Raw genomic sequence first — 15,995 nt, 5'->3', positions numbered from 1 at the left:
GCACTTATTTTTGTGAGGCATATGATAAAGATTTTTTTGAAAAGTCCTAACATTTTCTTTCTGGAAATTTACCCAACAAACACAAGTCTTACTTACCAAAAACCCCAAAAATAAGTATGCAAGCTAAATAATATTTTAATTGACCTTAACACAACCTTCAGCTAAATAGTATACTAATGTCTTGGCCCCAACTGTTCACATTCACTTCGGAATCCATTTCCATTTCCACTTGCACTTACCGGCCGTCTGGACGAAAACTTTCGATTGGAAAAGTTTGGCATGTGAATAATATGATGGGGGCAGGCCGGACTGGAAAACTTTGTCCTGTCGCTCACTACTCACCTGGTCAGCATGTTGGCGCGATTGACGGCCACCTCGGCCTCCACGCGAAAGCGGTCCTGGGCATAGCGATCGACGACGCCCTCGCCCAGGTTCAAGGAGGTGCCGGCCACGCAGTTGGAGCCCATCAGGTGCTGCTGCTCGATGTACTGCAGGAACTTGGACACCAGGTCGATCTTGCTGTCGCGCGCATTGATCACGTCGGCGGTGATCTGGCTGGACTCCATGTTGTCGCCCGTCTCCTCGCCCTCCACGTCGCCGATGACCAGCTGCTTGGTCTTGTCGTCGACCTGCACATCCGGCGGATAGCCATCGTCCATGGTCACCTCGGAGGTGTCCAGGCCGGGATCGGAATCGGTGTCGGTGTCGAGATCGGCGTCCGCATCGCTGTCGAAACTGATCTGCTTGACCTCCATGCTGGCCGCCTGGGATCGTGCTTCCGCCTCCGGTTCGCTGAGGGCTGACCTCTGACCCTGACCCTCGTCCATCCACTCGGTGGTGGCGAGGCTGTCGTTGAGCAGCTGCAGCCTGCCAAATGGCTGACCCTCCTCTTCGTTGTAGTCCGATTCGGAGAAGGAGTCACGATTTCGCTCCCAAGTGCCATTCACTGGCAGCAGACGGGTTCTGGCTGTTTTGGACTCACTCGTGGTGGCTGCTAATGCCTTCTCTTCGTCGGGCTCCTCCTCCTCTTCATCCTCCTCCTCCTTCTCATCCTCCTCCTCCTCGAGAGTGTCGTCCGCCTGGTAACTGGCCTCATCACGCACAAATTGGCGTGCCTGCTTATCCGGATCTCCTGTTGGGGACGCCGTGGCGAACGAACTCTCCAGCTCAAGCTCGTCCGCCAGCTGCATGACCTCTCTGAGGGCCGTGTCCTCGGTGTCCTCGCTGGCAGGACGACCCTGCAGATGCTCGGCCTCGGCCAAACTGCGGTGGTTCTTGGGCGGATGGAGGAGACCCAGACTTTTGTCCACACTCTTGCGTATGCTCTCGTTGATTTTCTTCTTGTGCAATTTTCGGATTTTATGCGTGACGGGTGGCTGCGATGTCCCACCCGCCCCCGGATGCTGGGTGGGCGTGACCAGGAGGAGGCGGGTGATGCCACTGCCACTGGCACTGCCATTGCTGCCACTGCTTGTGCTGTTGGTGCTGCCGTGGAGGAAATGCGAACGAGAGCGCCCGTGGCGAATGTTGAAGCTGTCTCCCGTCATCAGGGCATCCGCTTCCGCCTTGATGCGGTTCCGTGGGGATCCTCCGGCTGCTCCAGCTGCTGCAGCTGCGCCAGCTTCAGCAGCCTCCAGTTGCGCCTGACCTTGCATCACCCACAAGCCCATCAGAAACAGCAGCTGCACAGCCTGCGGCATCCACATCCACATCCGCATCCTGGGGCTCCGGCTTTCCCTTTCGAGGTCGCTTTGAGTATCGCAATGCCCCTATATCGCTTAGTTAATCGCCTTGATTGGCTGATCGGCACTTTGTGTGCTGTGGCTATCGATTCGCAACGGCTGCTGGTGCTGCTTTGGCACTGCACTACCTCTTGGCATTTTCAGTTGTCGAGGACATCACAGTTGTCGAGAACATCACGCATCCGCACCGTGCCCGGCCGCTGATTCGGGCGGATGGACAAGGGCGCCGTTGTCGCTATGCCACTGGCGCCCATTTCCCCGTTCCACCCACTCGCTTTCCTCACGCTCTAATTTGGATGCTGAAATGGGAAAGAGAAAGTCCAGTGATTACTTTTGGGAAAGTCAGGTTTATGGAGAGTGCTGCACGCAGGGCATTGATGATGGAAACAGAATGATAAGTTCGAAAACATCGAACGAAAAATAAATAAAAGCTTTTCGAATACCTACGAAAAAACAGTTTAAATGCAGTACATGCAGAAAAAAAATAAATTTAAGGGCTAAGGGAAGTCAAAAAAAAATGTATTAAAAAAAAAACCTAAAGAAAAACAAACAAACTTTGTTATTCCCACATTTCATGTAGCATAAATTTAAATTAAGTGTAAAGTGGTGTTTGTGGCTTTTGGTATTCTTTCAGTGTATGATGCAAAACCTTATTAAGAATTTCAGATATCCACATTTCTTCAGGGAGATATTCATTTTTCACAATTTTCTCTCGTTGCTTTTCTTTCTGTCCTTTGCGTTTGTTTTTTTTGAATGTAAGCTGAGTTTTCTCTTTGAATTATGAGATTTTTTGTGATTTTTTTGCCGTGAACAGAAATGAAGGTCGAGCACAGTTTTCAGCTTTTTTTGTAAATTCTGGGAAAGCAACTTAACGTAGTCGCACAGCTGGATCCGAATATGGAACACAAAAACATCCGAAGCAACAAAAAGTCATGCTCTCAAATTACTTTTAGGGCGGCAATTAAAAATTTCCGCATCCACGCAGCGGAAAAACAACACACATAAATGATTGTTTCCCCAAGAGTCGTTGAGAGAGAGAATGCGAAAATTGCGCATACGCCGCGTGGCACCGCTGCATTGTGGAAAGCCAAAGCTTGTAGCACGCAAATTAAACGCAATTCTTAAGAAGTGCGCTTTGATTGTCAGCTGGGGTATTGCGGGGCAACTGAGGCAGCCAAGTGAACATAAATAAAAGTGTACGGCCACAGCTCGCATAAATATTATGGCGCTAACAAATTATATGCCATTTAAATGTAATACTAATTCTGAAAAGGAAATCCACTTGACGGGTCCAGATTTCACAGGCTGAACGGCATTGAGCAGAGCATAAACATTTTATACTCCGCACAAAGGCACTCAGAAATGTAGTACTATACTATGTATCTCAGACACAGGCAGCACCAGTTCTAATTTCGAATTTTATGAGCCATAAAAATTTCTCCAAGGCGAGTCCAAACATCAACAGACAAACAACAAACAACAAGCACAGTGGCAACAATGGATAAGAGGTCGGGTGGATTCAGGGTGAAGAAGAGGGAATAATGGCCATGCCAGTAAGAGTAATTGACACTCCGGCCACATGGAGGTGTGACTCTTACTTTTGAGCTTGGTGCCATATTCATATATGTATGATTAGTGCAGATTAAGTTGTAGTTTACGAAAAGCTTAAGTTTGAATTAAAGCTGTGCCTGCTCTCTAAGACTATTATGAAGATTAATGTTTAAATTCATGCAAAGCCCAGTATTTTCGTGACTTCTTGGCTTGCCTTGTCTTATATCAGTAGAACCTCAAACAAAAACCAAATCTTGTTATGTGATGCTCTTCTTCTATATTAAAAAATTAACGATTTTTTTAGTTTTACTCTAGATTTCCTCGATAGTGTTAAATTTTTTGTCTCTCCTCAAATTTAGCACTGACAAATAAAACTTTTCTTAATCTATAAAAAATCTGTAATAGTAGCTCATAGTCTTTTATCTAATTTTTTTATACAGTAATCAACATTTTCTTAGCTTAAGCCGCGCATAAACTAATTTTCCGAATTGTACATTTTTCCACTCACACAGCTTAACACAAATGAATTTTGTATTTGCAAATGTCGCGGCTTGGAGATGGTGGGGACAAACAATCGAACAATAAATAAACAATTGACATCCTCGGAGCGTGAGGGCGCCAGTATCTATTATTCATAAATGCCAGGGAAAGTCAAGCGGGTCCCCAACTAGAAAACGACAACTAAATCGGGGGTCTTTTTGCTCGGGGGCTTTGCTGTCGGACAATTGGAAATGGCATCTCCGGAGAGAAGAGGGCTAAAGTTTGATTCCGGTTTTCCGGAATTGGATTGGCCCGTGCCTGTGCTCGTGCCCGTGACTCCTCCACTCACACGGCTAATGCATTACAGCGAACGAACGGGCAGCGTGGGGTTAACGGTGGCATTCTCATGCACTTAACCCTTGACACCCAACCATCCAGCATGCGGACAGCATGCGGGCAGTTGTGAACTCGGTGACAGTTTAACTTTCGCTTTTTCCAGCTGCCACAGCAACCCTTCGTCACAGGTGAGTGTCTGCTGATGCAGGTAACCGTAACCGAACCCCGAACACGCCTCCTTCCGAACTTTGACCCCCACACGTGGACGGGAGGGTTTCAAAACTAACAATCCAATTTCCAGCGAATAGCTATTGCATCTGCCACTGAGAGCTAGAGTGTGCTCGGTCTGATTAATGCCCTCGGCCAGTACTTTGCCCAGTCAACTTTACACAATTGGATTCGCCAAAACTGACAGACAAAAATATCTATGTCTCATGGAAAAAAATTCTTTCAAAGTATTCATTTAGTTTTTTTTTATATACAATGTTAGTTTATAAATATTCACAAATGAAGTTTAAACACATTACTTAGAAATATTTTACTTTAAGGGCTTAAGGTTAACAAGACAATACATTTTTTGATTGTTGCCAACGGAAAAGCGAAAACATATTTTAAACGCCATAATCTTTATTATTGTTATTATTGATACACCTTAAAAAAATATTAAAGTTATGTTTTAATAAGTGTGTCTTGAAAATAATCATACATAGGAAGTTCTAAAGTATAAGTATTAATGCAATATTAAATAATTTGCCCCTATTCTTTTTATTTTCCTTTTTTCATACCAAAGAGTCGAAAATTGCAGTCTAAGGCCTTAGTTTCCAACCACATAATTTTTTTTTATTTATCCTTACGTGGTATTCATTTAGTACTTCTCTTACCAAGAAAGTTTCCATACCCACTGATTTAATAAATAATGTAACAACAATTTAGTTTCTATGGTCGTTTTTTGTTGGGTGTAGTTTTTGCTTACATTTCTTCCGTGTGACACCCAAAACTAAAGAGTAAAAAATATTGCTGTTTTTACCCTGCTTTCGCACACCCATTTACTCAGGCACCAACACATCTCACTCTAAGTTTTTGCCTCATTTCCACTCCTGAAAATTTATGCAAACACATTAACAAACTCAACGCATTTGCTGTGCACGGGCAAAACACTACGAATGTGTGTGAGTGCCCTTGTTGCTGCCGGTGACAAAGTTGGAGCGTTAAATGAAATTCGGGTAATTTTTCTGTCGTTGCCAAAGAAAGAATGAAATGTCTTTTGCCAAAATAGCAAAAGAAACGGAAGCGGAAGCAAAGCCCGTCAAAAATAAGATTCAAGTAGGGCAGGTGATTGTAAGCTCTGCGAAGCTGCTTATACTCTAAAAGAGTATTTTCTGAGAATACTACATTGCATGGCTTTTAATGTTCTTATACCTCAAAAGTTGTTATAAGTAATATCAAAGAAAAACTACTTTAACAAAAGAATGTAACAATGAGTCCTTAAAATAATTTCAAACCATGTTTTTGGTATTTTTTAATTTACCATTGAAATGGAAGCAAACGTTTTAAATTTTTTCTTAGGCAAACCTGATGCTCACAGTTATCACACCCTTTTGAAAGGGTATTCTAAGAGGCTGAAATGGAAATGGCGGCCCGTCACCTTCTTCTCCTTTTTGTCGTCACCGTCAACTCATCAGCAGGGCCACCTTTGTTAGGTAATTCACATTATGTGTGTCTGCAATGGCGTAAAAAAAAGACACACACACAGCAACAAACAAAAAAGGCAGCGAGGATAGAATAAGAAAAAATGACATTTGACTTTTAAATTGGATAATTTTTTTTGGCTGCCTGGCTGGTTGCCAATCAACGGGCGGATAGGGAAAGGGTCTGTCTGCTGGCATCGCATCCAAATAATATGGTATGCAATGTAATTGATTTCGATGAGAAGTTGATAAATATTAGACAAAGGAGATTGATAATATTTTCAATTTCATTTGGCAACATTGCCAACACCGTCTGCACATGCATCACCTCTCTTACCATGTTTGTGTGATCCCAAAAAGATGCTGCCAATTTGCATACAAATGATGCAGAAAACTCACGCCACACTCCAACGCCCGAGCTCATCTGGGGTGTGTTCTTTACAGCCACTAATACTAGCTACAAAAATCACATAAAACGCAAGCAAATTGCTCAGATTATGAGCCACTTGGGCATGGCTTTTCCGGCTTTCCCTGCTTTTCCTCCAAGTGAGGTGCTGTGTATGTGCTGTGTGTGGGCTGCGTTTTTATGAGCTGGCAAACATGCTTTGAAAATTTATGAATACAAAAATTGCAAAAGGCAGTCAGCCAGCAGTCGCATTTCTGCGGAAAGAAAGTCTTATTTTTTTTGGGGCAGAAAAATGCTTCCTTCATTAGCTTCTACTTGTGGGCACAACCGGAGGTTTCTACCAGCTATATTCGGAAGTATTTCTTTATTTATTTGTTTGTCTGACTGCTGTTTTAGGTATTGTATTTTTAAGCGCCGAATTTTAAATGAAAACACCTACACATGCCTTTCATTCCAATTGTATATTCTTTAATTTTTTATTTTAAGAATATAATATCTGTTTTTACTAATTTTAAGATGAACAAAGTAGATGTCAGCAGCATGTTCTTGCACCATTTTTTATACGATTGTTTTGGTTTTCTAAACTTATAGCATCTAGCTTAATTATTATAGAATAATTATAGAACCTCAAATTCAATGGAAACTGGATTTAAACAGGATCTCAATACTTTTTAATTATTAAGCTTGCATCAGAGTTCTTAAAACAAATACTAGTTTGAAGGACCTTTGGATTAATTCCACGGTAAACGGATTGGAATACAAACACACACAGATAATGCAAAAACAACAGACTGCCACGCCTTAGAAGAGCAAAAATATATATTCCAGTGTTATTTCTACATAATTATTTTTCGCTGCTTTCAAGTGCTCGTGTGTGGATGGATATGGCATACCCCTGTTGTGTGTGCTTTTCATTGTTTATCCAATCCCTCTCAAAATGGAATCCGCTGAAAATGGATTCGGATTTGCGCGCAGCTTAAAGACACGGCGAATAGGATGACAAGCCTACGTACTTACGTACGTACGTGATGGCAGGAAAGCGAGTGCCAAATGGCAGATTATGTCGCCAAACATTAAATCACCGGAGCAGGTAAAATATATGCGATGCCTAAGCAAAATCAATTCTATTTATACGTGCGCGCATAAATTGCACGGCAACAGACTTCCACGGAACTCAGACGTGTGCCAGATGCCCCGGGCTATTGTCATAGCACATAGCATACAGCAATCAGGCAGACAAGGCCGCCCCAAACAAAATGAAGCTGTAGTCCTAATCCAGGCTTACAGCCGAAAGGAATACACCTGCCAAACGTAGAAACAGTTTATTTCGAGGAAAATTTACAACCGGAATTATGTGCTCAAGCATGCAAACAAAACTTTGCGCTCTTCCTTGAAAAATTTAAATCGAAAAAATATTGGCTTTGGGGCCTAAAGCTCATGATGGTTGTGTTAGTGCTTTGCATAGCAATTAAAAATCAAAGAGGGTATGCAAAACAGTGGGCCTTTTCGCCGCAACTTATCTGGGGATTATGCTAATTATGTGTTTCGATTTTCACAAAACGTGTTCATTCTGTGAGGAAAACCCTTGAGGGCCCCAAAATAAACAGCCTAATTTATTGAGATTCAACAAATTACATTCATTATAATTTGTAATTTTCACATGCAAATTAATAAATTATTCAAAGCGTCATCCATAACTCGAAACCTTTAACTAGATTTTCCTTAACAAAACAAAGGCACTTTGTATTGGAATTGTTTTGGGCAAAATTTATGTAACGATTTGTTTTTTGGAGCCTAAACTGATTTAAACAGGCCTGCTTTTAAGATATTATTTTGGTGGTGAGTACTAAAACATTTTTGATAAATGCTAAAAGTTAAGCTACTAATGGCATTCATCATATTCCAAAACAATCGCAGTTGACCTTGCCACAATGGCAGGTCAATAAATTCAGTGGCCAGACCATGTCTAGCCAGTTAAAGAAAGAAAATGCTAAATTACGCATACGCCATGTAGAATGCGACTTTAACTTTTTCCCCTTATTAATGGACTGCCTTGAAAGTTTGGCCTTTAAACCGTTTCCTAATGGACAAAGTGTGTAGCCATAAATTGGCCCAAGGACTTTACATAGAAAATAAAGAGCGCATAAAGTATAAATATAAAATAAATAAAAAATAGGCTACGAAAAGGAAAGCTGAAGCACAAAGTCGACGCACAATGCTCAGTCAAATGGAATTTGCCCTAATTTATGGGCCTCGACAACATGAGAGCCAATATAAAACATGACGTTGCCCTTTTATTGACCAAACAGGCCAGTCGGAAAGGCAAATCATCAGCAGCAGCCTCGTCAAGCGGAGATTCTTTTCCAAATCCCATTTGCCCTGCTCCCCATCCCCAGCCCCATTCTCAACCCCCTTCCAAGCCAAATCCCTATTGAATGGCCCAAAGGGCAAAAAGCTGGCGTTGGCAAAATCTGAATCGTACTAAAACTATTAACTAAATTATCGACAAGCGGGGCAAGTGGAGTGGAGTTGAGTGGAGTATCGTTTCGTGTCGTAAAGATACCCAGATGACGCCATGCCGGCGAAAAGTTTAAAGCCAAACGCCAGACTGCGGAAATAACAAATGTTAAATGCTCATCAATAACACTTCCTCTTCCACCGAAACTGGAGGACTTCCCGTTTTGTTTTTTGTTTTTTGCGCTTTGTTGTGCTTTGTTGTGCTCTGTAATGTGATTTATGACATGCTTCTTTTTGTGGCCGATCACGCTGCGAACAGCTCCACGATGCTCCCTCATGTATAAATAATCAAATCCAATTTCGTTAATGGCCAGCCATGCTGGGCGGATTTGTAGCGCTGGTAGCATAAACTGAACCCAGTTGCTGGCGCCATCTACGAGCAGGTGGCGGTATCAGTTCGTGGCAAATGTGGCGGGTCAACAGGGCTAAGTGTCAAGCACTGATCTGGAGAGAGTATTTCTATTCTTTCGCTGTTAAGGGGCTTGCCGCCATAATTGGGCGGCATCAGCGTTCTTTTCCTTTTGAGCCTTCCACCAGAGCGGTTGTTACCACAGTGAAAAGTTTTATTTATGGTGTTAGAAATATTCGATCGGAAGGAAGAGAGGCGGTGTATAGCACACAGCCAATAATTCAAAGTGCAGATAAAGGCAACGAAACTAGGTGAGTTATTGGGGTAAAGGGCGGTTAAAGAGATTTTTTTTTTTTGGTAGATGCTTGCATAGGAAAAAAAAAGAAAAAATGTGATGGCAAAAATATAAGAAATTTATTTGTTCACATTAGGCCTGCAGCTTTGCTGTATTTTTTTTTCCGCAACACCCGAACGAAGTGGGAACACTCAAGCCGATCGTCGAAATCCACCTACGCCTGGAGTTCTTCGAGGGAAGGGAAACAGTGGTAACGCGACCGCCTCGCAAAGCGAGCGGAGGAGATCGACGGAAAGTGCTAAATAATTGAATTTTAAATTATGTAACTTCCCATGTCCCGACCCGAACTAAGGTGTAAAAAGTAATTGTGGCCCGTGGTGGCAGGAAAAAAAAAGGAATATCGGCAGTGCAAATTCGGCGGTGTAAAAAAGGGAAACGAAAAGCAAAAAAATAAGGGAAGAAATTAACCCAAAAATGTAGAAAATTTAAGTTCAAGAAGAAAGAAAAAAAAAAAGAGAAAAAGGGAGAAAAAGAAAATTCAAAAAAAAAAAAGGAAGAGAAAAGCATGTGTTAAAATAATTATAAAATTTAGTTATTAAGATTCAGCTTTGATATTTCTTTTATATTTGTACATGTGAGAGTGATTTGAGTTTGTTTGTCATTTTACGCCGATGTAAAAAAAATGTAAATTCGCCTCCAGTCCCCTTTTGAAAGTGAAAGAAAAAGAGAAGAAATAATCTCTAGACTTGTCTGCCCCACGATCTGTTTTACCAAAAAAAAAAAAAAAAGTGAATTCTTTTGCAGCGTTTCAGCGACCTTCAAGAAAGCGCTTTCTTCGTTGGATCCGCAGCGACAATAATGGTGAGCGAAAACATATACATTTTTATTTAAATGTTTGAAAAAAAATGAAAAGCATAATGATTTCGTGGTGCAGAGTAAAATCGCGAGGAAAGCTATTAAGGGAGTAAAAGAAAAGCAAAGAGAATATAGATTTTGAAAAAAAAGAGAAAAAAAAGTAGTTATTTTTTTGACTTTCAAAAGGAAGATAGAAAGAAATGGAAGAAAAAGTATAACTAAAACTATTGAGTGGAATTCGAGTGGGAAGAGACAAAGTAACTCGAGTCACCCTGCATTCTGGCGAATATCGTAAATGGTCAGGTTCTTAGCTAACTAAATTAATTTTTTTGCCTCCTCCGTAAAGATATATTTATTTTTGTTCAATCAAACACCTTAAGTAATTAAGAACTAAATTAAATTAGAACATCACGTTATTATTAAGATCTGCACCCAAATCATAATTTATATTGTCTATTATACCTTATCTTACATTTTATAATTTTTGCTATTTGTCTCTTATTAATATATATGTGTATCTATTAAGAAATCATGGAGTGCTCCCAAATTTTAGTTTACTGTTTTTTTTTTTAGTCGATAAATAAATTTTTATAATGTTTTAAATTTTAATGTTTGTCCTCGGCGGACGATGCCTTGATTAACCAATGCCGCAAAGGGGCTGTTCCGGGAGTGAAGGGAAGGGGGAACGGCCGACGGAAGGGTGGGCAAAGCCAGCCTCATTAACAGCAGAGGTGGAGATGCGGTAACAGATCGAGTTAAGTGCCTGGCCTCTCTTGGCCAACTGCAATAGCCCAAAAATGTAGGATGTGTTCGAAGTAGTTTTTTTTGCTTGTCGCAGCACGCAAATTGAATTTGTTAATAATTAGTTAGGCCGCCTTGATTTCTGAGCAAGAACAACACCCCCAATTGCTGACGAGCCAGAGCCGAGGTAGACATTGCGTGCGCTCAGTGATCAAGCCCAACATCAGGCCGCAAAACAAAAATTTATTAATGTTCGTTACAGATTACCAGCTATCTGTTTAACCAATATTCAGTTGATTTGTGCCCCCCAAAAATGCATAGACTTAAAGCCGAGTCCCTCGGCGAACCTGTTTTAATTTCCTGCCCGTGTCAATCAATTTGCAAGGACCTTGAACATGAAGCGACACTCTGCGCCTGTCTGGCACAAAAAAAGAGCGAAGGGAGTAGCCTGACATGTGCCAGCGTACAACAGCAGCAGGTGAACGCCAGTGCCCTGAATGGCCATGTTTATGTGCCCAGTATCTCCAGCTGTTACATAACTTTCGCTTTATGCACTTCTATCTCGTTCAAAGGACCCACCTCCTTCGGTCCCTGGCCAAGGGTCATTTTCATTCGGTTTCGCCTTTATCGCAGCTCGTAAATTAATAAAAGCGGCGAACAAGTGAGGCAGCAATCAACGCATCAACTTGGCCCAGGACAGACCAAACTCACGACAATGGCGTCATTAAATAACACAGGCAGCACGGCGAAAGGATACTCGTATCCTCGTAGCCTGACATTGCCAGGGAAATACAAACGTGTGTGGGTGAGTGTGTGTGCCAGCACTTAAACACAAAAATCCACACACCAACATATGGCTGCCAGTAGGTTTTTCAAGGGCTTTACTTCAGGGTTCGACGGATTAATATCTCTTATGAGCTTTGGGAATTTAAAAACATATGCTACTTTACTTCTTTAGCTTTAAGGGTCATCTTTGTTTAAGTTCTCTCTGAATATTTATAGCTTTTTTGCCCCACTTAAATATTGTGCTTTAGTTTGTTCCTTGATCACAAGTATTTTTTTGCCCCATACCTTTGATTATTTCCTCATCACAAATTCCTAAGTTATTTGCTTTACGCGGTATTTCCCTTGGCAGAAGCATACCTAACCTGTCTGTAAACGTGTCCTAAAATAGCCGGGCACAAAGTGGTGAGGCCGGGAAAGGGGAGAAAGGTGGGGGTGAAAGTGGGGCGGTGGAGTTCTCACAGCGACCACGCCCACCATGTCAGTCAAGTGACGGTGAAATGCTTGTCTTAGCTCTGCCACCGGCTGCCAGCCTCCATGGCATGGTCCTTTGGCCCAGGACAATACCCGCGAACAGGTCTTGAAGTCGGGGATTGTGGATGGGGATTTGGCGTGCAGGTCGCACACACAGATGACAATTGAAGAGGACCATTTTCGCCAGCCAGTCCTTGACACTTGACTGTTGCTAAAGTTTGTGCTTCAATTGGAGCAGAAGGAAGTTGCAAGTTGGCGGGCCTTAATGCTTGACAAATGATATCTTTCTCAGTTTCTCAGTGCCATTTTCTTCCTATTTCCCGCCATCAGAGTGCAGTCGCATCATTTGCCTGTGCCTCTCTCCGTAGGCAGCTTTAAACTTACGCTGACAACTGTCGCCATAATTCACTTTTACAGGACAGCCGGGAAACCCTTGCCGGTGAACCAGAATCAGAAAACTAGAAGGGAAAACTTGCCAACGACACTTGGCCAAACAAGTTACTGGGAAAATGTCTAGGGAGGCGGGCCATAAAACTTTCCCCCTTGTCCGCCTTCCGTCTTCCTTCTTTGGCCATTTGTTATTTAGAGAACGAGAACCGCCGCAATTGTTGCCATTTGCAAGCGCTTCAATCACGGACAGGCAAAAGAAACCCCGCTTTCAAAGCACCTGCTGCCTCGGGCAATAACAAAAAAAAAAAAAAAAAAATACAAGTATAGAAAAGAAAAGTGCTGAAAGCAAGGCACAAATCATCTGCAGGGACAGCGAGCAAAAGTCCCAGAATGGACTGGCGGGAAAAGCCAGTCGCCTAGATGGTAACTCAACTTTGGCATTCGACGGCAATTATTCTGTCATTCGTTTCTTTTACTGACCGCCAAAGAAATGGCACTCTGGTGGCCCAGAAATCGAGAACCTTTCTGTACATAGATCGTAATGGAGAGAAATGATAAGGAAACGCAATAGTTAACTATGTACTTATACTGAAATCGATATGACTAACTCAAGGTATAAATATTTATATCAGTAAATCTCTTCATATTTAATTAAAAAAAAATTGACAAAAATTTTGAAAATAATAATAAATAATCAACTAGTTTTGTATATAATTTCCAGTACTAAAAATGATTTTTATTTAAATATACATTATTGCATTAACTTAACGATAATACTAAATCAATATAACTTTGTCATCCCTAATCGCTGCCCATAAAAAAGCAGTGGTCTCAAGGATACTCAATCAAAGCTGGAGAGTAAATAACCTTTTACCTTGTTGACCCCTAATTGATGTTCAAAGCAAGACAAAATCTATAACCATTAATGAGTGGGTGTCTGAGGGCGGGATTTTAACAGGCCGTCAATCAGGGCATTTAAAATCGCTTAAATAATTGATTTGTTTTGGCCTCACCACAAATCTGGCGAATTTAATTAACGTTTAACACGCCACAGTCATAACTAATTTAATGTAAAATTGTGGGCCAGTCGGCAAATGATAAAATAACTAAATTGTTTAACGATTGGGCGTGCCAACGGGGCCGACTAAAAGATCAACATTTTTGGCCCTTTTCGTATGTACTTTGTGGGCCAATTTAATTTAGACTGTCTGCTTTTCGGTCAATTAGATTGATTGTCTGCGGGTTTTTTTTTAAATGACTGTGAACATAGTTGTCCTTAATTAATAGGTTGCATGTCAACTGCTTAGCACAAACATTGGTCCATAGAGGCTCTTCACAGTGTTCTTAATTGGGTTACTTTTTGGCCTTCGAGTGGAATTAGGGAATCTTTGTACATATTACCAGTGCATAATTAATATTTTACCAACCGTTTAAGCCGATTTGTAGGACTTAAAAAAGTTTGATTCCCAGAATTTCATTCAAATTCAGGTTTCAATTAAGGAGTGTGTAAACACTCTCAGAATGTTTAAATTTAATTAAATATACTTGTGTTTTTGTGATATATATTTTAATTACATTTGTGCAGCTTGTGTTTGTGGCTAAATGCATTAAGGTATTAGTCCAAATAATAATTAAATGAAACGCATGCATAAACCGCACACTTACACAGAACAAATTATCTTGTTGTGTAAATTAATATGTTTTACAGCTTTCAAATATTCTTTCTGAATTTTATAATACTATTAAGACCACAATAAATATATAAAAGACAGCAGATAACAGTTGTTATTCATTTAATTAATCTCAGTAATTAGTTTTGCTTACTGTTTATATCAGGGCATATTCATGTAATGAAATTCTTATAGGTTCTTCAATTTTTGTTATGTGTACTCAAGTTTATAAACATAGATGTATCGCACACGTAATTAAATTCATGAAAGGTATACTAAGTAGTTGTAGGTTCTCGGAAATTATGCAAACTCTTCTGCAGATTGACCAAAAAGGATAAAGTGGGAAGCCACAAAAGCTTCAAGAATGACTGAGAGAAAACAAAAGTCAATGAAATTTGAGCCCGAACACGTGTGGCTGTTTTTAGGTTTTAAATCCATAATTTTGACTGGCTTTTCTTGGCTTCCGCTTCCTTATTTACATTGAATCCGTTGTTTGGGAGTCCGCGTCGGCAATATCTGTTTTGCCCTAGAACAGCCCTAAACAAATAAAAGCACTGAGTAAACGCCAAATAAGTGGAAGGCAAAACAATAATGGCCAACTACTTGCAGCTTTCTGTGTATTTAGTTGTTATTGTTGACTAAGACACACTCTTAAAAACTACTACTACTTTTAAAGTTCCATTTATATATTGAATATACTTTGATTAAATATGGTTCCAAAGAACCACCATATCAAAAAATGTATTTTATAGTTTCAGGACTTAATATATTAAACCTGTAAATTGAGAAATTTTTCGGGGAAAATAGTATTTAACAAAAACATATAAGGCAGGTAATAAATACTTTGATATAACAATAAGCCCAAAATAGCTTTCTGATTTTCTTTAAAAATTCAAAGAACTTTGATTTCAAAAAAATTAACTAGTAAGTATCTTTTAGAATTTGAAGTTAATTAAGATGGTTTTAATCAAGAAACGCAAATTTAATATCAGTATTTGACATAACCCCCCAAAATTTCTCCGAATGTATGCAAATAAGTTACTGAAACTGACTGCGACACCACAGCATCCTTCGCAGCGTGGGTCAATGGCAAACTGCAGGCATCAGCAGGAGGCTGGGCAAATTTGCATTTATAAAGCAGAAGCGCTCAGTCGACTCATTTGTATGCAAAGTTAAGAAATAATGGGTGGATTGGAGGGGTAAGTGAAAGTAAACACCGGCTAAGAGCGTGCAGGTAATGAATGAATGAAGCGGATAATAAGTCGGAAAGCCAGTAGCTAGAGAAATGTGCTGACATCAAAGAAGCATAATTTCTTCATTTGGCGAAATGGGTCCGAGTAAATTGGTACCCGTAATTTCCGAACCAAACAAACGAGTTTAATTAATTAATTGCCAAAAGGAAAACAGTGGCCCTGGTTCTTGGCCAGGTTTCGAGCCAAAGGCAATGTTAAAAATACAATTTTACACTTGGAGTGGCAGCGCACACACGGCGTATGAGTGATTTCGTTAAGCTCCATTTCGGATTTTTCCATACGGTCTTCAGATGTGCCTTTCAGCCAGTTGTTTGGACTTGCAGCTTGACTATGATCCCCTAGCGTAAATTAATTAAATATTTTATTTACTTTTCACGTACTTGGGCAGCATCCTTATGCGCCCGTTTTATCGTCTCTATTTAATAAGGATTTTTTTCATCTGAGCGAACTCAGTGAGTGACGTTT

General features: G+C 40.8%; 1 protein-coding gene across 3 annotated transcripts in view; it reads right to left on the bottom strand.

Annotated features, from left to right (window-relative positions):
* LOC108143461 overlaps positions 1-15,995 on the bottom strand; it is a 78,832-nt gene that overhangs the window by 39,554 nt on the left and 23,283 nt on the right. For all 3 annotated transcript variants that reach the window (XM_017267896.1, XM_041707305.1, XM_017267895.2), the window contains exon 2: positions 343-2,041. In XM_017267896.1, the coding sequence (XP_017123385.1) occupies positions 343-1,718 (1,376 nt within the window). In that variant the 5' untranslated portion in view covers positions 1,719-2,041. The remainder of the gene's footprint in view (positions 1-342; positions 2,042-15,995) is intronic.

The sequence above is a fragment of the Drosophila elegans genome, unplaced genomic scaffold, assembly GCF_018152505.1.
Source record: "Drosophila elegans isolate 14027-0461.03 unplaced genomic scaffold, ASM1815250v1 contig_183, whole genome shotgun sequence".
Classification (NCBI taxonomy): Eukaryota; Metazoa; Arthropoda; class Insecta; order Diptera; family Drosophilidae; genus Drosophila; species Drosophila elegans.
Note: the sequence above shows the minus strand (reverse complement) of the source record. Positions and strands in the feature narration are given on the sequence as shown.